This window comes from Cryptomeria japonica, chromosome 3 (genome assembly GCF_030272615.1).
Source record: "Cryptomeria japonica chromosome 3, Sugi_1.0, whole genome shotgun sequence".
NCBI classification, from domain to species: domain Eukaryota; kingdom Viridiplantae; phylum Streptophyta; class Pinopsida; order Cupressales; family Cupressaceae; genus Cryptomeria; species Cryptomeria japonica.
The window spans coordinates 139,324,508-139,348,206 of NC_081407.1; the positions used below are offsets into that span (position 1 = coordinate 139,324,508).

The following is a 23,699-nucleotide window of genomic DNA, read 5'->3' on the forward strand; positions in this document are numbered from 1 at the left end:
AAGGTGTGACTCCCTCCCAATTTTAAGATATAACGAGATCAAATCACTTGGAGAGGCATCAATTCAATTCATAACAATTTAGAGTAAAAATTCAAAATGACACTTACAAATAAAGAAATCCAAGAGATTTGGAAAATGATTTATTATTCTCTAAAAGCAGCAATGAAGGGTGGTGACCCAATTCTTGTGAAAGGTGGTGACTATTTCACCAATAAAATATTCAATCATCTCTATCAAGAAGAGATCATTACAAAGATTCAATCATTACTCTCAATTTAGTATTCAATCATCACTCACTAATACATCAAATCAACAACCATTAAATCATCACTCATGAATCCATCAAAGGAAATCATTCGATCATCCATCAATCATTAATTGGTAATAAAGAAATCCACCAAACAATCAATCAATCATACAACCATCAACTATTTAAACATCAAACATTCTAGCACTAATCATTTGAATATCAATCATTAAGATATATAATTCAAGCATTAAATCCTCCAAGTATCATTTAAGCATCCTCCCATCGATCCTTCAAGAAACGACAACAAAGAGAAATCAAGCAATTAGCAATAATCTAGCAAAACATCAAGATATCAATTTTGAATTCTAGTTAGTACTTATGTGTCAGATAGGGTTTGCACAAACAGGGCGGGCTAAGGTTTGGAAGGAAGGGGTATTTCCTACCCTTTGGCAAGCTAGTGATGAGGTCATTGGTATTGTCACCGGACAAGGTCTAGGCTCACAAGGTGAGCTAGGGTTTGGAGGGACAAGGTCTTTTCCTACCTATAAATTAAAAAGAGGGTTTTTTAATTAAAGAAATTTGCAAGGTATTTACATGGAATTCACAACGTGACCAATTGAGTATGTACTATGATTTATTGAACTAGGTATTATTCATCCTTGGCAAGTATGATTTATTGAACTAGGTATTATTCATCCTTGGCAAGATAGTCTAAAAGAGAATTATTGCAAAAATTCAAAATAAATTCTATTATTTAAAGAATTATAAGTTAAATATTATAATAAAATTTCTTACTTAAATTATATTTACAAATGTATTGCAATTCTAATCTTGAGTTATAAGAGTTGTTTTAGAGGCGAAGTAAGGAATATCACAAAAAGAGGGCAGGGACATTACACAATGCGAGGTCTAGGCCCTACCAACCTAATTTTTAAGAGTTGTTTTAGAGGCGAAGTAAGGAGTATCACAAAAAGGGGGCAGGGACATTACACAATGCGAGGTCTAGGCCCTACCAACCTAATTTTTAAGCACGCTTTCAAGGGGGTCGTGCACACAATAATTAATCAATGTACAAGACTCTAGTGAATGGCATGAATTATTCGAATTCTGGAAAGGAAATAACATATGGTATGCCATTATCGTGAAAGACCTTGGGTATGATTTTTCAGGGTCATTTGGGTGGAGATGCCACGAACCTTCACCTCCAACAGCTATGGAGGAATGAAGATTGAAGCCCTTTAACATGCGCAAGAGATGCCCACAAGCTTAGCAACAAAAAGGGTGCCACAATAAATGCAAGTAAAAGCCCAAAAATGTTGATTTCTAAAGCAGTGACATTGAGAAAGACATGCCACACGTAATATTTTCAATTCCCATGAAAAAAAATATTAAGAAAGTTATGAATTGTCCATGAGCAAAAAAATAATCACATGCATTTTTATAAAATCTGGATTCCCGGAATTTTATTGCGTTGTAAACAGTATTTTCTAATCTTTTGGAGTTGTAATTGAGTGATATTAGCAAAACTAAACAATAACACCATGTTTGGCATAGCATATCTAAAATGTGAATTATAAAGCCACGCGGGTTATCACATTCACGGAAGAGAATATCATATATAAACAATAAACATAAGCCCATAAAAGATTTGTCTGGCCATGCTGTTTGCCAAAACTATGTCCTTTGATGCCAACACAACTGATCATTGATACCTGCACAAGTATATAAGGCTTCATAGCGAGTAGACCATATTTTGAAACTTCATTGAAATCAATATTACCCATGACCAATTACAAACATCAAACTGAAATCATTAGGATTGTGTCCTAAAGATTGCTACAAAAAGAATAAATAATCTGTAATGAATGCATCTCTATGAATTTTTAAAACATATCTAAAATAGGCTTCTGCTGCTCCTTTTGACATAAAAGCTCTTCAAAATTTCATAGCACATAGGCCATGCTTCATGAAATCGATTACCAGAGTACTACATATTTCTAGTAGTAAACTTATACATTTCAAAACAGAACAATAAATGCCTTCAAAAAAAGGTTGATGATTATCCTCAATTCTTCTAATTAACTATGTTACTGAGTCAGTTAAGACTTCAACCTCCGTCCATGATAAACTGGAAAGAGTTCAACGAATCGCTCCCTCTGCAGCCAATAATTCTCTGACATCATTTTCAACCCTCCTCCGTAGATCTTTGTCGAAAATGCGCTCCATCACTTCTGCCCCAAATGAAAATACAAGTGCATTCCTGGCTGTTTGTGCATCAACTCCACGTGCTAGAAAATAGAAAAGCTGATCCTCATCAAGATCACTTATTGCAGCTCCATGAGAGCATTTGACATCATTAGCTACAATCTGTAAATTCGGCTTCACATTCACAGTAGCTCGAGGTGCCATAAGCAAACTTCGGCTGAGTTGACCAGCATCAGTAAGCTGGGCATATCTGTCATAAGAAAACACAGACAATCGTCACAGGATTGCCTTATATGCCTTGCCCATTATTCTCCCTTTAACCTTAATCTAAAAGAAAAAAATGCATTGGACCCAGATTAAAATGCCAATGAAATAACTGATAAGGCCTGCACAGAGAGAAAAAGAAAGAGTGGAGCAGTATAAAACAGCTTTTCATCAACATGTATTTTCAAGACCACCCCACCATGTATTTTCCCTTTAACCTTAATCTAAAAGAAAAAAATGCATTGGACCCAGATAAAAATGCCAATGAAATAACTGATAAGGCCTGCACATAGAGAAAAAGAAAGAGTGGAGCACTATAAAACAGCTTTTCATCAGCATGTATTTTCAAGACCACCCCACCATGTTGGGGGAGGAAAAAGTGCAAGCCAGTAAAATTAATTGGCATTAAAAAATAAATCTACAATTGCCTGCAATAACTTTACGAGAAAATGTTTTTATAGGAAAAAAGTTCAGAGATATAATAGGATTAGAAGAAAGTTAGAATTTCCTGGTCTTTTTTATTTTACCGCTACTTTTTAATCTAGGATCAAATTGGACAGATTTAACAAAATGTGAAAATAACATCCAGTCATATCTACCATACATTCTCTTGTATATATGTGGGCCATGTCATAGAGTTTTATTACGGATGCACATGTAGAAAAGAAGGTAACTAGAGTAATAAAATCTGCGGGACGGAAAATAAAATGTTACATTAAAAATTAAATTTACAGTCACTGCAGTCAATACAAGCCTTATTTATGTACATTATTACCACATCGATAAAATCCTGACAGACCCCAGTTATAAGTATTAAGCAATTAGAATGAACAACTAAAATATCCTTGATCCCATTAGAATCTATTTGATATCAGTTTCTTTTATGTTTACAATAATATCTATCAGATCTATTTGAATAAATTTGCAATCAGTTTGCTATGATGCAGCCCTGTAATATAGGATTACTGTTAGTAACTTAATAGTCTTAATTTGTTGGTATTGTTATTTAAAAGCAGTAATTGCACAAAGATGTTGACAACTACTTGACAATTTCAAATCTGTAGTATCATGAAATTTTATGAGACTTGTCAAAGATGTAGCCAAAATGGGATTATAAATAACAGAAAAAAAGGGCGAGATATTTATCGGGCCATTTGATTAAAGACTATTGAAAATTTTCATTCCCATGTTCTATGGTGTTTGGAGACAGGGACGGTGGGATGGCGGGAGATGCATTTCAAGGACAGCAGTCCGGAGGCCTTTTTTGGGGGATGGCAGAGGGAGCAGCACTATATATATATATATGAGAGAGTCAAATTTCTGCAAGTTTAACTAATAATTAGTAACAGGGCATCAAAATTAAGAGAGTGACAGCAGTGTAGCAGCAATAAATATATCATGACAACAGCAAAAGTATAACAGCGATAAATATACCCTAATTCAGATTCATAGCTAATAACATAAGTAGATAACAGATAACAGTTTTTTTAATGTCATGAAAGAATTTTAAGTTATATAACATTTAACGGTTATGTAAGTTCTTCCGATTCATGAAGGAATTTTATAACATTATTTATTTTAATGTCATAAGAACTTATTTTTCAAAAACATTATAAAAGTTGCCTTGCCATTGGGGATAAAAGTTGCCTTGCCATCCCCAGGACGGTCGAGGGATATCTCAGACATCCCCAGCCACCTCAGGGATAGCCAAACATCCCCACATTGTTTCCTGTTCCTGCAACGCATTTCCCAAAACATATCAGAATTTTGAATATTTTTGGTGATGGCCAAGAGAGGTCCCCTGCCATCCTGCCATACCCAAAATACCATTGGGGGACAGGGACATGAGTTAAAGGGCTGGGGATGTACCCCCATGGAGTATAGATAAACTTCAATTGCAAAATATAAGTTGTTATTGGATTAGTTAAAGGGGCTTTATAATGAATGGAAGCACAACACTTGCTAAAGGTTTTACAAACGGAGTAACAAGTTAAGTGAGCTTGATCTTGGATGAAAATAAATGGTTAAGCATGTTTGAGTTGGAGTAGTACTAGGATTGGGGTGACTTCCAAAAAAATCTTGATGCTTCACCCTATGAGCATCACCTAGATGTAAAGAGTGCTAAGTGGACCTTTCATGCTAATGAGAAATTTGTTAATGAGCACCACTATGCATGAAATCAATGGTCAAAAGTTTGACTTAAAACCATAGCAATTTGTGTTTGTTGAAACAAATTTTTCTCATAATTTTACAACGAACTGAAAAGAAGTGTAAGAGATACAATTTTAGACATTTCCAATACATAAGAACTTGACGTAGAATCAGACAATGATGTAAAATTAGGAGTATTAAAGATAATATGCTACAGAACATCTAATTATCAATCAATCTTATGAAGCTAAACCTGTATAGAGATAGGTATATAAATTTATTCTAGGAAAAATTCACTCATGATGAAGAACAATGTAATTGCAGATAACAAAGACCACCATTAAATTAACATAATATTTTTAGTTTATTGATCTGTTACAATAGCAATCTCACACTATAAATTTTTATGTTAAGTAAGCTTGATCTTGGGGGAAACTCCATGGTTAAACAGGCTTGAGTTAAGAGTAGTACCAGGACAGGTGACCTCCCAGGAAGTTCTGATGCTTAACACCTATAAACATCACCTAAATATAATGAGTGTTAGGTAGACCATCCATGCCCAGGAAAGATGGGTTGTTGTGAAACACTACTCATGAAATATGGATGGATAAAGATTGGCCCAAAACTGCAAAGTTGAATCCCAAAAATATATCATGTAAAATAGGAGAAAGTTAATAGGGTCATGATTTATTGGTAAGTTAGGAGTACGCTAGAGCTCACTGTTGTTCTATTACTGCTGAGCCAAGGCCCCAGCAAGTTTAGATGGTACGAGGTCAGGTGCAAGTTCTATGCAGATTTCAGAAAAATAATTATTCCTCAAACCTTGACATCTTAACTGAAATGAACTGCACTTATTTGTGCAACCGTTTAGAGCCTTGTGTCAGGAAGCTTCTAACTACACACACACGGACAAATTAAAATCAACACTATCAATTATTTCACCATCACACTAGCAATCTGATCAATCTTCATATCTTGAAAGACTTCCAACTAAGAAAATGAGTATGAAAAAATAATCATATTTTCATTAAGTATTTATCAGTATTTACCAGAGACAACAAGTATAATATCAAAAGAGACTAAATACATCATTAAGGTTTCAAAAATAGTTTAACAAGCTCTTCATTTCCTCCTATTTAACAGGCAGACTTGAGCTTCATGTCAGAAATGAATGCATCCAGTAACCAAAACAAATATAGAACTGATTTAACATTTAATAACTCCCCACTATATGACAATAAATTAGAAAAAATAGTAATTTATACATGCTCACCTGTTAACCTTCACGTTACCATCAAAGACGGCATGCCCAGAGGAATGTGTCACAATACACTTATGGAGCTGCCTGCTATAGCCTCTTGGATGGTCTAAAATGATCTTACTATGTAGATCTTGTATTTGGTTTTCACCAGCTAAGTGGAAAGTAGACAACTCTGTCACTGTGTCAGGGCCCAATTGTTGAATCTGTAGATTATGCCTGTTCAATCTGCCTCCAGTACTTGTCTCTACCAAATTGTAGCTACTGGATGTACCCTGCATTATAGGAACAACCTGTAAAATCACATTGATGGGCTTGTAGAAATGAAGATATTTACCACCTGGATCACATCTGATATGATATTTACATATATATTGCGCTATACAAAGAAAGACTTTACCACACTTTTATGTGATAATAAAATGTAGGCAGAAAGCAGACCTCAAGTGCTACACCACATATGCATCATATTTTTTTGACAGACTAAGATTACAATGTAATTCATCTCATTAGAGAAGAATTCAATAATGGGAAAACTGCATGCATTGAACATCTAGGTTAAATCAAATGTGCAACACATCTGATATAGTATTACAAATAAATCGCACTATACAGATAACTTAAGTGCTACACCACATATGCATCATGGACAGACCAAGATTACAATTTGATTCATCTCATTAGTGAACAATTCAATAATGAGAAACTTCATACATTGAACATCTAGGAAATTTTCATCTACTGGCCTGACAAATAAAACTTATTTAACCAAGACACTGTATCCAGTTGGTTTGCATGTCATTCTTTTCAACAATAAACAGACAAGGCAGTTAAATTTCCTGGAGAGATTCTTTGTAGTTTTAGCCTCTCTCGAATCTCTGAAAAAAAATCCGCAAAGGAGTAATATTGGAGGCATTTATCCATAATTTTTTGTCAAAATTTAAAACATAGCTACACTGAAATAAATTCCAAAAAGAGGAGCATAAAAGACACAGCACCATAGTAAATATGTAAGAGCGACAAAACAATCGTAATTTACTGTTCCCTTGGTCATTTTCCTTTCTTACCCAAACAGAGAAGATGTAGAGGAATTAATTTTGGTCTTTTTTGTTGCATTTACGAAATTCTACACAACTAACCTGCACTGATAAATAAATTCGAAAGAAAATAAGAAGAAAATGCTTACCTCTAATAAATAGTCTCATGTTCCATTTATCTTATTAAATCTAAGTAAATTGAAAACATTCTACAATTTTTGCCAAACTGGAAATATTTTCCAGATTTCCATTGTTTTTTAAAACGAAAATAAAGCAACCCCTGTTCATGGGGTGGTTAGGGTTAATCCAGCTCCAAACCCAAGATTAAAAAGCCAAGTGGATCCCACCTCCCAAAGGCTGGTACAAGCTCATCTTCAACAGGGCTTGTAGAGGTAACTCTGACTGCTCAAGGGCAGGATGCATGATCAGAGATCATGAAGGTAAGTTCATTGGAGCAGTGGTGAAAAAACTCAAGTCAAGAACTAATAACAATGCAGAAGACCAAGCCATTTCCTAAGACACAAAACTTGCAAACACTTTGGTCTAAGTCAAGTATGCATTGAGTGGGGCTCTTCAATCATTACCAATGCCATCCACAGGATATCCTTGCTAAGCTGGAAAAAAATAATATTCTTGTCCAATGCTGGCCCTTATTGGAAGACTTAATGGATTTCACAATTTGCTGCATCTATAGAAAAGCAAATGGTGTTGCAGATGCTCTAGTAAATGTGTAAATTGAAATGAATGTGGATTTTATCATCAACAGTTCCCCACATGTGTGGCAACAGGTAACACCAGATATATCATATAAATTCCCACAATCTAACAATTGGATTTCATAATTACTCTATGTTGAGGCTGCATTTGACTCATTTCAAACTAGAGAGTGTATGGAGAAGAGTAACAGAGAGTACACATTTGATCATGGCAATAAACATCAAGAAGCCACCTCCAAGGTCTTTATAAAATTGCCTTATTTCCTCCCTATTCTTAGAGAGCCGGAGATATTGACAATGGATACTACGGTGCAGTTGATGGCAAAGAAAAGGCAAATCACTTTTCCTTAAATAAACTTTAGATTTCAGGTTGAAAAAAAACTTCAAGACTACGGTGATCATCATTCTCCATGCAATAAAAGTCACTTTGAGTGAGACTTTCATCTCCACATCCCATCACTATAGACTTAATTTGGATGTTTATTTGATGTTCATTGCGGTCTTTTTCAAGGCAAGGGAGTCAAAGGATGTCATTAGAAGTATAGTCAAAGGTCTAAGAGAGTCTTAGGCAATTTTAAACAATGTCATGTTTGGTCTTAGTTTTCACCTTGGTGATGGGATCTGGCCACTCATCAATTCATCATATACTGGACCTTTGGTCTCGTTTGTCATCTTGGCAGTGGGTCAGAATGAAGCATAGAGGCAAGAAAAAACAAGATTGAGAACCGAATTCCTTGAGGCTACTTCTAGTGCAGCTCTAGTGCAAGAGGTAGACTGGTCTTTTGCATTTGAGCGTGGAAGCTTTGAATTGGGTTTTGGTGAAGAATTTGATATGGAGGAAGAGGTATGAACAATCCCAAAATATGAAAGAAATGTAATGGGTTTTCTATCAAACCCATAATTATAGTATGTAATAGATTAAGCAATGTAACGAAACTCTATCACCCTAGAGTTTTTGATAATGGACCCTCCACAAGAGCAGCCATTCAAAACTATAATTTTTTTTTTTTTGATATTGATTCAGGAAGTTAAAGCCACGTTTACCTATCAATAAAAAAACTAGAATAAAGTAACCCATGTTTTTTTGAATGGTAATTTTGTTCCTAGAGTACATACATATATTCTTCTTAGATGAAAAACATAAAAAAAGCAAGTGCAAATTGTCCAATGTGGTTCTTGTGCAATTTGTAATCTCTTTCGACATCTTGATGATTTGTGACAAAACTTTCTTCTTATAAGCAAAAAATACAGCTAACGTATATCACCATCAAACATGGAGTATTTGATGCCCATTTACGTTTCGTGCATTGTTATTCTTGCACAACAAAATCCTCCTCAGTATTTTCTCTATTACAGTGAAGCTTGGGAAATCTTATGCACTAAATTGAAAATTTGACAATTTATTGATGCTTTGAATTTGAAATATCTTTTATTCTGTCAAATTTTCTGCACCATAACCTTTGATGAAGCTTTGAAACTTAAACAATTTGATGAACACTATTCAACTTGAATGTTTGTTTACAAATGTGTTTCTTTAGACTGATCCCAATCCAATTTTGAAAGGAATTGATAGAAGAAAAGAGTATTTGATGGAAAACGACTGTTGTTTATTGTTCAAATTATGATATTCCCTTTTAAAATTTGGTATCCTACAACTGTAATCTGAAATACCTTTCCATCAAATTTTCTGCACCATAATCTTTGATGAAGCTTTGAAACATAAACAATTTGATGAACACCCTTCAACTTGAAAGCTTATTTACAAATACATTTCTTTAGACTGATTCCAATCAGATTTTGCAAAGAATCAAGAGAAGAAGAGACTAGTCAAAGGAAAAAACTGGACCTAAATCTTATAAAAATCTCAGAGCTTCTCAAACTTGCATGTGGCAACAATTGATATCTGTTAGTAGATATGTAATGGCATTGATTTTACTAAGGGTGGCACTTCTTCAGCAGTATTTTCTACTTCCTTCAGTGCCGCATTCTACCTCCATTATGTGATTCCCATACTCTATCTGCATACATGTTCAAACTGAACAGTCACACTACCCTTTGTTGTTGACGGCAGCATGTAGTCAATGATTCAAGGACAGCATTTTTTAAAACCTTCACATAAGGCAGAATATAATGAGCTGGTGGCCACTACTTTTGGCCTAGATAAACAGGTTTTTTATGCACTGTTTGTGCTATATTACACACTTCTCTTTTGTCGCAATTCTCCATTCTTAGGCTGCACTGACTGCTAATTCATTTGCATTTAAACAGATCCAAGTTGTTTTGTCTTCTTCTGTGCGGCAGACAATACATTTGTTTCAAATCTTCCGGGTTTTATGTTACCCTTGAAGTATCTATCCATTGTCTATCACACCACCCACACCAGAGGTGAACACTCTTGACCTCCCCCTTAGCCCTTGAATTGAGCATGACTGGAAAACCGGAAAAAAAAAATCAAAGATGGCAGCACGTATTTCGATTCTCCAAATTTTTGTTTCAAAACTTCCAGGTTTTATGTTACCCTTAAGTATCCATCCATTGTCTATTACACCACCCACACCAGAGGTGAACACTCTTGACCTCTCCCTTAGCCCTTGAATTGAGCATGACTGGAAAACAGAAAAAAAAAACATAGATGGCAGCACTTATTTCGATCCTCCAAATTACTGCTATCAATTCCAGTGGGACCGAATTATAATTCACTCTGATACCATATTGCAATCATTGTAGAACAATGTTTATTGAAGTTTGTAAGAAATATATACATGAGAAACAGTTGGTTATCAACCAACCATCAACCATGCAACTAAAACCTAATAATAAACTATGATTATTAGATTAGTATTATTGTTAATAGTCATTTACATTAATATGATGTAATATATATTTTTATTCTCATAATTTGGATATGCAAACTTCCCATTTTTTTTATTAAACTCTATCCATAGTAATTGTTAAGGAGAAATTCTAACAAATTCAGTTTGTCACTTTGCACCTTGCAGGGCATATGATTGGTGGCGAATGATTGAATGCCAATTGGACAAGGGCTGATAGAAAGGGGATGGCAAACCAGAAATAACCACTTCGGAATGATTTATGACTGCCTTCAATAATGCTCTTGAAGCTTATATCCAAGAAAGACTAGTTCTTGGCCTTCAGGAATATGAAGCAAGAAATTGTGGCCTTCTACAAAAGAAAATTTCCACCAAGTTGGATTGTTGATGTATAATATTTTTACCATGCACATAGTTGCTATGTGCATTGATGAATTAAACAAGTCCATCCAGGAATATGTCTAGGGGCCATGTTGAGAAATTGTGGAGTTCCCAACATAAGGATATGTCTAGGGGCCAACTCTGAAAATCTTTCTTCACAAGAAGCATCATCAACAGCATCTAGCCTTCTTTTATCTAGATGAAAACCACCTTGTGAATGAGTCATTGATAAAAGACCAAAGAGGATTGTAAGTTGATGTCCTGTTATTCTTTTGAACAATGACAATGAGAAATTCCATTTTCTTCCAACAAGTCAGATTTGAGCATTTAGATCCATCTTGTGTTCAGAAGAACTCAAGCAATCGGATTGTAGAGCATCATTGGTTGTCCAATGATGAAGGATTGTCATAATTCCCATTTGGCAAAGCATTATCAACAGCAGGTTTATCATCATTGCCATGTTAAAAAGAATCATCAATAGCATCTAGCCTTCTTTACCAGGACAAAGCCAACCTTGGAAACAAGCTACTGTCAAAAGGCCAGAGAGGCTCTAGAAGATTATCTCCTGTTATTCTTTGGAAGAATGATAATGAGAAACCATTTACCCAAGGATAGTCCATTTTCTTCCAACAAACTAAATTTGAGTCTTTTGGATTCCATCTTGTCCTTGGAGGAGTTTGAGCAATCAAAATATGGAGCATCGATGGCTGTCAAGTACTGCAGAATTACCATCATTACCAGAATTTTTCACTACATTTGGATTCTAATAAAATCTCCCTTTTATTAAAAGTCATCGAGAATATTGAATAAAAGTGAGAAAATTTGTAGTGACCTCCTTTAAATTCTGTTTAATAGTTCCCCTCCTCCATATGTGAAGTGTAAGACAAGTAATCTATTAAGGAGGCCCATTTATACTACTAGCATGCTCTTTGATCTCATCCATTGGATTACCCTTCTGAATCAACAGTTAAAAATTGTCTTTCCTTTTGTAGCAGTCTACAAATATAAGGTTCCAACTCTATGTACTCAACTTTGGGTCCATTAATCAATAAACAGTCTTTGCTTTTGTTTTTTAACAAGTTGTCTCAGGGAGTGTCTTTTGTCTTGATGTTATGTGTGTGATGGCTGCCTGTTTGTGGTCCTCAAGAAGAAGTAGAATGAACCAGCCCCAGCTGCAATCATTATATTTAGATCAAATGAACGGTTGAATGTTATAAATGTTGAAATATGTAGCTAAGATCGGATTCTAGTTTAAGTTATTCATGTAATTGGGCTGGGCCCCATTGTAACTTATAATAATAGGGCAGGCCCTATTTGCGCATTCAACTTATGTATTATGTAATTGTTATGGGGCAAGACCTATCAAATATGTAGCTTGTAATTAGACCTTGACCTATATAATTGTAACGTGTTAAACTCTTGGCATAATATTCTTGCAAGCCAACTTGGGAAAGTTAAAGGGCTAAGTCGCCTATAAATACAAGGCATCAATCATTATTCATACACACATTCAGGAAATACAATCCCTACAGCGAATTATACTCAGAAGTTAGCAAATTACATTTAGAGGACAGCGAACCTTATCAAGGCACAGCGAACTCCCTTGAAGGACTGTGAACTGGTCTAAAGGGGGCAGCGAACATCATATGAGAGTCAGCGAAACATCATCCTTGTGACAGCAGATCAATCTTGTAGACAGCAACCTCAATCTACCATCCTCCTTGCCACAGCAACAGTCGTATTGCAGATAAGTTTATGATTGCTATCTGCCCTAGGGTTCTGTGCATATTTGCTGACAGCTTCATGTGTTGAAGCTCATTGTAAACTCAATTGGTTATTGCCTAATCTAGATCTTTGGTTGCTGGGTTTTTCCTCCAAGAGGGAGGTTTTCCCAGGGTGCATGTGTGTTATGTGTATGATTTACTTTGCATTCTGATTTTCCATTCTATATTGCTAATCTGATTACTTAAAATCAACAAGAAAGGGGATCCAATTGATCCATTATTTTGGCATATCACATCCTTTTATTTATTTATTTTCTTAGCCCCCTTTCCCTCTCTTCTTTTCCCTGCAATTAATAGCTTAGATAGGAAGTGAGGAACTGACCTTCTCTTTAGGTTGATTGTGCATTTGAGCTATGCGTGTAGGCATCCAACACTAATGCTCAAAATTGGCATATCCTACTCCCAGCTGGGTTTGTAATTTTGAAGTAAACAACAGTCAGTCTTAAACCAATGCACTGGAAGAGCAGATCTACCTGCTGTCATTATAGTCACAAAGTTTGGCTTATATGATTCTTTCAAAAAAAAGCCTTGAGGAAAGAAGAAATAAGTAGCCATGAATTTTTCTTAAGACAGATTCTTCTTCTCCCATTTTCATTGGAATGTCATCAGCTATATTCGAGAAGCATTTGAGAAGAGGTGTCTTCACATTTAGCTATTTCAGAGACTCAGTGATCAAAAGAAAGATTATTTTCCCTTAATGGATGAGGACTGTAATACCACCAATTAGGGTTATTGTATATTTCTATTAATTTAACTCCATGGAACACCAATGACAGCAACTTAATTCCAATCATATTTAATGCAACAACTAATAAACTTATCAGAATATGCACAAATGAATTATAAACTCTTAAAAATATCAGTCAACGCGCAACTCACCGTAACTGATTACTCCTCTTATTAACGACGGAAATCACACTTGCAGTCAATTCAGTTTACCAGGCTTTTGGGAACAATAGCAGCAATAATATTATCAAGAAATATGATAAATCACAACCTGAGATTTACAAACCCTAGGCGCTAATAAAGACGCCTTAAATACAAACAAGCAGGCACTGTAAGAGCCACCCTAACAGCAGATCAATGAAGCTCAATTACAATGCTGTGTAGAATTGCTCACGTAACCAGGATTTAGGTAGCAACCACCCTTAGAATAGTAGGAGCCCTGCCACCCAGGCCTACTTTTAGAAAATTAGGCCCAACCCAACTATATCCTCCCACCCACCTCCAGTAGTTGACTTGCCGTTGCCCGCCCCCTCAATAAAAAATTGGTTGTATGGCAAGGTAACTTGGTCACAAGTTGTTCCCCACAAACTTCTTGGCAACCACACTTGCTCCCGGTGTCCTTGTTACCCTTGTCCCCCACCAACTAGCTACCATTCACGGCATTCACTCACGAAACAACTATGGGAATCGGGGAATTTCCATCCTCCAATATCCACTGATAGATGAACAGGGTGTTCAATCTATTTGAGTAAAATTAATGGATAAACAAACATTGCCTTCTCTTGATCCCTAACGTAACCGAAGACTCACCAGGCTGACTTCTAAGTCAGTTTTCTGCAGGGCAGCATTTCTTTATTTTTAGAGTTCTCCCAATTTTAGTTTGTTTCCGTTTCTGCCATTTTTTGAGGCATCAATCTTACCTTTGGTGTGCTGCGGCATTAGTGGTGAGGTGGGGATCTAGTTATCTATGGGGTTTTTTTGGCTTTGGAGGTGCAGATTTAGGAAAAGAGTTCAACAAGTTTGTTTTACACAGTTTTTGGCTCTGTATTGATTTTGGTATTGCTGAACTCAAAGAGATGGAGAATATAAATAAATTTCTGAATTCTGGTGAACTATTTTCTTGTTTTTCTTTTTGTTCTTTGGAATCCTATTAGAGCTGACTTGCAGGGCTGAGGCCTTTATCTGCAACAGTTTTTGGTATGAGAGCAATCCATGATGGCCCAAAGGGGAGCCCACATCAATTTGTGGGGGAGGGGGGGCGCAGGAGGAATGCATACCCTCAAAGAAACGCTGATGAATTGCTTCAAAGTTTAGAGACCCTTGAGGCAAGATTAAAATTGGAAGAGTCTGAAAAGGAATCAGAGAACTTGAAGAATGCTACTACAATATCAGATCCTATGGAGAGGCTTATTGAGGCATTGACAAAACAAAGATCCAAAGTAAAGGTGGATATTTCTAATTTTAAAGGTGAGCTTGACCCTGATATTTGTTTAGATTGGATCCAGGAGTTAGAGAAGTACTTTCATATAGAGACATAGATGAAGATGACCAAAAAAGAGTAAAGACCATTGCTTCTAAGTTGAAGTCGCATATAGCCCTACGGTGGGAAAACGTGCAGAGTTCAAGAAAGAGACAAGGAAAAGAAAAAAATGACTTTGGACTAAAATGTTGAAACATTTGAGAGCTCGATTCTTGCCCTCAGATATCCAACAAAAATTGTTTAAAGAATTTCGGAATTGAAAACAAAGAGATCAGTCAGTACAGACTTATATAGAATATTTTTTGAGGCTTCAAATTCAGACAGACATAAAAGAAAGTGAATAGCAGGCTGCAGCCCGATATGTGGATGGACTCAAATTTCAACTTCAAGATGAGGTTGCATTGATGAAAGTTCCTACTGTAGATGAGGCATGTGGATATGCCTTAAAGGCTGAAGAAAAACTGAATTGTAGAAACAAAATAGTGAGTAAAAGGGGTGATAGCAATCAAAATAAGGGAAAAGAGGTTTCTCTAGAACCTACCATGAGTGAATAACCAGAAGATGGCAAAAGTGTGAAGGCTGACTTTGGAGTAAGGGGAGGCTTTAGAGGTAGAGGTTGAGGACAGCTGCCTTCTGGAGAATAAAAGCCCTTGAAGTGTTTTATTTGTGATGAAGACCATAAGGCCATAGATTGCCTTCAAAACCCCAAATGAGTGATGGTAGCCCAAGAAGAAGAAAAACCCTGGTTAGATGACACTGAAGCTGAGTCGGTAGAGAACCTGATGTTGAGAAGAACCTTAATATCTTGAAACAAAGAAACCCTCAAAGCTAACTAGAAGAGGAAGAGCATCTTCCGAACAATATGTAAATGTAAGGACAAAGTGTGCAAGGTGATCATAGATGATGGATCTACTGACAATCTAGTAAGTACAAAAATGGCTGATAATTACAGCTTTCTTGCTTTCCAAAAGCTAACCCCTACAAAATTTCTTGGTTAAAGAAAGGTCATACTGTGCTTGTGGATAAGTTTTTGTCTTTTTGCTTTCAAAATTGTTCCCTGTGAGGATGAAGTAACATGTGATGTGGTGTTGATGGATGCATGTCATTTGTTGTTTGGAAGGCCATGACAATATGACTGGAATGTAATCCATCAATGTAGAGAAAATACTTATGAGGTTCAACATGAAGGAAGGAAACTATCTTAAAACCGAGGACAAAGGAAGGAGCATTTGAAGTGATAGTTTTGTCTCTTCTAACAGAAGCTAGATTTGAGCTTGAAGAGAAAGGTGAAAACCCAGAAGGGAATTGAAAAAAAAAGTGAGAACAAAAGAGAGAAATTATTCGGATAATGAAATTCAACCAAAATTGAGGCAGAGCTGCAACAAGATTCAACTAATATAATTATTGGTGAACCTCAAATGTAGATGTTGAAATTTCAATTGATAGTAATGTAGCTAAATGCAATAGTGAATTGTGGGGATATGAGCATGATCATAATAAATCTTCCATGGATGTGATAAATTTGGTAAAAGTGCCTATTTAACTCAGTACAATAGCAATGATGTGAATTATATTTGGAAGAGTAAAAATTTAAAGTCCATTAGTGATTATTTTGTGGATTCTACATTAAGGATTTTGCATAGTTATATCGGTCCAATTGAATGGTGGAATCAGCACTGGGCTCCCCACTCCAGTAACAGTAGGATTGGAAAATTTGGTCATGGCTCAAAATTGTGTCAAGGAATCCCAAAAGACTACCTTGGTGACAGGTCTACTGATAAGTTTGTTCCCTCATATTGGTGGCAATGTTGTCCAGTACTTCTAAACCAGGAGGTTCAGACTTTTCAAAAAGATGGAGAAGATAAGGTAACCGAAGATTCACCAGGCTCACTTCTGAGTCAGTTTTCTACAGGGAGGCGTTTCTTATTTTTATTGCTCTCCCTATTTTTAGCTTGTTTTTGTTGCTGCCTTTTTCTGAGGCATCGGTCCTATTTTTGGTGTGCTGTGGTGTTACTGTGTCAGTGGTGAGGCGGGGGTCTAGTTATTTATTGGGTCTTTTTTTGCTTTGGAGGTGCAGATTTAGGAAAGGAGCTCAAGAAGTTTTTTTACACAGTTTTTGGCTCTGTATTTATTTTGGTATAGCTAAACTCAAAGAGATGGAGAAAATAAATAAATTTCTGAATTCTGATGAACTATTTTCTTGTTTTTCTTTTTGTTCTTTGGAATTCTCTTGGAGCTGACTAGCAGGGGAGATGCCTTTATCTGCATCAATCCCTGTCCTGAATAAAAATGCAATTTTCAAATTCTTCTCCCTTCCCTCCAAAATACACCCGCACAAAATCCTGTTGTTTATAATTAGGGCCTGGCGGATTCCAATTGCCTTGGGCAACATTGGAATCCGCCTAAGGGGACCAGCCCCTTCTCCAATATATGGGGCCAGGTCCTATACTCTTCGGCCACTCCAAAAGGACACCACGCTACACCTATAGGTCCCCACGCCACTCCTTGATAGGGCCGACCTATCCTCTACAAACAAAGGAAATTAAATAAACTAATTTGCAAATTAATTGGGTAAAGCCGACTTGGTTAGGGGTGTTTGATCTCCTATACATAAAGCACACATTCATCATAACATAATCAAGTAGCTCAAGTAAAAGGCGAAATACAAATGCAAGATAAGCGAACTCCTGTTGTATGTAGCAGAACATAGCGAACTTCCTTGTGAACAGCAGCAAACTTCATTCATGCACAGCAGATCACAGCGAACTCCATTTGTCACAGCAGATTACCAGTTAGGTGGCAGCGAACTCCACTTATGTGCAGCAAATCATCAATTAGATCACAGCAAGACAAGGTAGAAGGGCTGCAAATCATAATCACTGCCAGCAAGCTAGTTGTGTAGTTCTCTGTAGCATCTTCTCTATGACTGCAACTTCTATACTTCAGATAAGTGTGTAACTATCAATTGAATCAAAACCATAATCAGATCTGAGGATCTTTTCTGGCTGGGTTTTTCCTCTTAGGAGGTTTTCCCAGGGTATCTTGGTCTTGTCTTTATGCATTCATTTCTTACTATGCTTAAATCTGAAAATCAATAAGTCTAATTAAACCTAGTTAGAAACAAATTCTGATTTTCTGAGTGTTATCTAATCTGAAAGTACTAAAAATTAACAAATCCTTGACTGACACCATTATTTTTAAAATATTAAAATAATCAATTTGTTACATTACACTCACGGGCCCCATAATGTGGAACCCAATTTAAACACTTGCATTTACCTATGTTACTTTCTCTCACGGGAAATGAAAAATGAGCTTATAGATCAATCCAAAATCTTAGGGAAGGGGCAGATTTTGAGAGCTTGAAAGACAAAATAATATTATTTCTTTTGATTGGACGATTTTCAGCCTCTTCGTATTAGGATCTGTCAGTATGCTTTAGTTTAGAATGATGCTAGATATGCTTTTAGGAATCAGAAGCCGTGATAAGAACTGGAAAGTCATGAACATATGATTCTTTCTCCCATTATCCCAAGTACCTTTAATGATTTAATCAGAAAAAATCTACTGATATTCTTATTTCAAGACTGAAGAAGATAAAAAGAATCAAAGATACACTTATTCGGTCTTGTAGTTCCATTTATTAGATAAAAAAATATATAAAACATTAAGTTAGTTGGGAAAATATTCCAAGCGTTTGCCAAAAAAATAATATAAAACAAAAACTCAAGCACATTGGAAACCTTATCTACACATTGCCAAACATTTAAAGAAAAAAATCTTTTTCTGATATCAGCAATAGTGAACTAATCAGCTATAGTATTTCTTAAAAGTGTGAAGAAATTCTGCTGGGTGTTTCAACTGTTTCATGTCTGTGTTTTCATACAAATCGAGTCTTGTCTTATTTCCTCCAAGTGTTTGCCAAAAAAAATTATTTAAAATAAAAACTCAAGCACATTGGAAACCTTATCTACACATTGCCAAACATTTAAAGTTCAAAAATAAAATATACAAGATTTTTACTTTTACTTGTAACTTTCTTCTTTGTAGGAATACACGTTTATTTAAACTTGAAAAAATGAAAATGATTCGGTTAGTCTGTTAAATAAACTCTCTTTGGTGTTGGTAATCTCTGTGAATTTTTCAAAAAGCAAGTTCTCAAACGAGAAAAAGATCAACAACATAAACAAATGCACATTCACGTCGAGGGTAATTTAAAATTTGGAATTTATAGTAAAATATATTATATCTAAAAATTTGTAAGAAAAAGAAAAAATTATGATACACAATGAGTTTGTTTGCATTTCTGAAAAAGGCTTGAGTGAAAATTGAGAAAAAAAAATTATGTTGATGAATCTTACAAATACAGACAATTTTGTGTTTGGTTATCAAAAGAATAAAATTATATCTTTAATATTGTATAACGTTTTTGGATTTGATTGTGTGAGCAATTTGATTCTGAATTTAATGGTTAAAAATTGTTCACACAATCAAATTCAAAAACACTTTATACAATATTAACATGAATTGTGGAAATCTAATAACCTTGATTATATCTTCAATTCTCATATCTAATAAGATCTTCTAAAGACTCAGGGTTTAGTCTAGAAATACAATAAAGCCAAACACAATTTTCATAATACAATAAATTCAAATACAAATCTCATAAACACTAGACAGCTAAATACAAAATACTCTTGAACGTCTGACTTTAATTGAAAGAGAAGGTAACGGTAAGGGTAGTAGAATGTAATCCCAAGCATATTTTGCAAAGCAAATCTATAAAATCAACGGCAAGAATACATCCCACATTGAAATTATAACAGGCATGTCAGAAGCTGCCTACCTGTTGCACAAAAGTCCACTTGATATGCACGGCACCGGGCTTTTGCAACTGAACAAAAGAATGGAAGAGCTTGGCCTCCTCTTCCAAGTTGACCTGTAACACAGAATTAGTCCAGTAAGATCTCTTCTCACCCCCCCGAAATTCCTCCACAATATTCAATTCTGCGCCCTTCCCCAACACCACAACAAGCCGAGGATTCGAAACCCAGATCTCCGACTGCAAATCACTACCTTGCCGCGAAAAATAAACAATATACAACGGCTGCTCGACTTTCAAGCCCTCGGGAACAAATATAATCCCCAGGTCGCGGGTTCCAATCCCGTTCAAGGAAGAAAACAGGTCACCGCAATCATTCTCCAGCGGCGGCAGCGAAAACGTTTCTGGCAGGGACGAGAGGCTTCCGGCAAACACTCCGTCGGGCAATCCGGCCGTGTGCGAAAGGGACTTATTCAAGACGCCGTCTATGAGCACCACTCTCTGTGATTTTGCGTCCAGGGATTGGTCCAAAGAGTTTGAATCGAGATTTTCTGTTTCCTCTTGTGAGGCAACCTGTATTGTGGCTTCTTTGAGAAATTTGAGGTCTGTGAAGCGAAAAGGCTCGTCTTTTGCAGAGGGCCATTTGCTAGATAGCGCTTCTTGCGTGCATTTTTCTCTGAGGGTGGAAAGCGTTTTAGTAGACTTAGGGTTTTGGAGAACCGATTCCTCCAGCTTCTCTGCAAGCTCTAGCACAAAGGGATCCGCTATGGCTTTAATTGAAAGACTTCTTCTTCTTTGGAGTGGCAGGAAGTTCGCTGTGGGTCTTCTCCTCCATTGTAGACATGGAGGAGAAGCAACGAGAGATGTGGCCAACGCCATAAATTATTCCTGAGGCAATTATGAATGTCATCATCCATGGCCATAAACACTTGAAATTTGCTGCAGTGAGCGCTAACTAGAGGACAGAATCAGAGAATCTAGCAGAGTCCAATTAAGTACAACTCTACAGATTTATCATATGGGTAAGAATTTTGGTAATTTTATTTGGGAAGTTTAACCAAGTCTAATTTTGAAGTTCACAGTACTTTCCTAATTTTGAAGTACACAATACTTCTCTAAAATTATTGGACAGAGGATCTATAACTCTAGAGATTTATCATATGGGTAAGAACTTTGGTAATTTTACTTGAGAAGTTTGACCAAGTCTAATTTTGAAATTCACAATACTTTTCTAAAATTATTTATACACAATTTTTTTTAATATCATCTCATATTAATATTTAATACACTTATTATATACACTCTATCAAATTAATTAATCTTATCTTAAACTTATTGTTTTATCACAATTAAATTTATTTCATATTTATTTTATTTTATTTTAAATTTAAATTAGTCACAAATATTTTAAATGATATCTTATAGATTAACTATTCAATCAAAAAAAATTAAATAATTAATTTAGTTAATTTGATAATTAAATCTATTGATGAATCAATTTATTTGATTAACTTCATATTACAAATTAATTAATTAATCGAATTATTATCAACTCACCAATCAAAGGAATTGACTACCTAATCACATCCATCCAATTGGCAAATTAATTGCCACCTCTCTATATTACATCCATCATTAGTGGATTCAACTCGTGATCCAATATTAAATTTTCATCATTCAATTTCTTCTCAAAAAAATTATAAATTTGAGTCTAATTCTCCATTTTCACCATCCTCAATCAAGCAAGTAAATGATGTCGTGTTGAGCAATAAACATCCCAAATCATTTGAACACATTTACTTCATCAAAAATAATGAGTTGCAACTTGATTTAACCTTTGTAATTTCATTCATTTTGTTTTGATGCAATTTGTTATTGAGCTTAATCAAAATGTGAGAGTTTCTAATTTCATTTGGAGTTTTTAAGTTGAGTTGGAGAAGACCTAAACCATTAAAACTACTAGACAAAGACAATTTTCAAACCAATCTCACACTTCATTTTGGATAAATTAAATTGATCGATTCACACTTTACTTTGGTGCTTAGTAACTAAACTTATTAGCTATGTTTTTTTGTTATTGATTAGATTAAAGTATGTCTTGGTAATTGGTTGTGGATGTTCTTTCCTCACACCACAAGGTGATCTTATAAATCAAAAGCAACTTAAACTATAGCTTTGTGCACCAAGGACACTCCATGTATACTATTTTCTTGCATAGCAAGATTATCTTAAGGATCATTATTAGCTTGGACTCTTGTGACTCATACCTCATCATCAAGCATTCATATTTTATTATTTTTAGGTTTACTAGTATTTGGATTTGTCATTGGATCTAGTGAGAGCCCATGTATAGATGATCTTTGTAGATTCAAAGAGAATTTATCATTATTGTCTAACTATAAATGTTTCAAACCCTCCATAAATGAGGTGGTTTCATCCCACCAATATGTAGGCATTAGCAAACACCCCTGCAACATGAAATTGGGCCTCACATACCTTCAACTATATAGAGGACTCTTAGACAATGCCCCTATAACATGAAATTGAGCCTCACATACCTTCAACTATATAGAGGACTCCCTTAGATTTCCTGTTTATACTAATTGGCCACTCTTTTGTCATTCTTCTTTGTAGTGCATCTACCCATGGACAATGTTGGGAAGTTACTCATAACATACCTAAATTGTGTTAGTAGTAGAGCATAGGATAATCAATGTCAAGGCATTAACTACTCAAACATATGATAGGTTTGCTAGAAATATATTGACCCTGGGCTCAAAAAAATATGTTGAGGCCACCCACCTTTAAACACATAGTATATATGTGAGCCTACAAGGAATGATACGCATACATGTCTAGTTTAGGCTTGTTCATGTGCATTGTGTGCATTTAAGTGTTTAAATAAACCATACCCACTTCAAACTAATCCAAAGGGGAAGTTTATCCATCTTGAGCCTTAGAATTTTGAATTTTGTCATTGTATTTCTATGATACACAACTTGGTCTATGACTGCAACATTGATCCAAAATCAAAAGACATAGTCACATACTTGGTCTAAAAACAAATTCATAACCTTGAAGCAAACTTGTTCCATAACCAAAGACAAAACCATGCTTCATCCTCACCCATTTTTGTCACTTTAGTCCAACATACCCCAAGGTCTTAAAACCAAAATATACCTTCATCCAACCTAGCCTTATATCATTCGACCCATAGTCAACCAACCCTAGATTTAATCCGCCCTAGTTAGTTTAACTTGAGCCAATTTAAACCACAATTCAACTCAACCTTAGTTAAACTTCACCATAGTCCATGTCCCACTCATGGTAAACCAACACTTAAGATTTACTCATTTAGAATGTTTCATGCTTCATTAAAGGAAATTTGGATTTGAAGTTGTGGCAATGTAGGAATGTTAAATATCTTGGTACTATGACCATGTCCTCCTAGTCTCTAATGGATCCCCAATAAGAGTGCCTACATACTTGAGTGTCTAACAAACCAAACAAAGCATAATAGAAGGGAATAGAGTAGGAGAGTCATCAACCTTTAATTGTGAACTTGATCAAGGGAGAGGTGAGTTATTATGATGAACCCTTTGAGTAGAAGAAGTTGAAGTAAAATCCTCAAAGTCACTATCATCTTAATCCACTATAAAGGGAAGGAAGAATGTCGGAGAATGAGCTTGGCGGAATTTCCTCAAAATAGACACTACAATTAATGAAGAGTTCACGTGTCTCAAGATTTATAAAGTGATATTCATTGACACCATCTTGTTATCCAACAAAAATGT

The 23,699-nt window shown here is 35.5% G+C and overlaps 1 protein-coding gene across 1 annotated transcript; it reads right to left on the bottom strand.

The window, feature by feature from the left end:
- Positions 1-1,987: 1,987 nt before the first annotated feature.
- LOC131027335 (protein ABCI7, chloroplastic) lies at positions 1,988-20,837 on the bottom strand. Its single transcript, XM_057957357.2, has 3 exons — positions 19,930-20,837; positions 6,144-6,403; positions 1,988-2,705 (listed from the first exon to the last, which is right to left on the bottom strand). The coding sequence occupies exons 1-3, from the start codon at positions 20,782-20,784 to the stop codon at positions 2,390-2,392; spliced, it is 1,431 nt and encodes a 476-aa protein (XP_057813340.2). The 5' UTR covers positions 20,785-20,837; the 3' UTR covers positions 1,988-2,389.
- Positions 20,838-23,699: the final 2,862 nt, after the last annotated feature.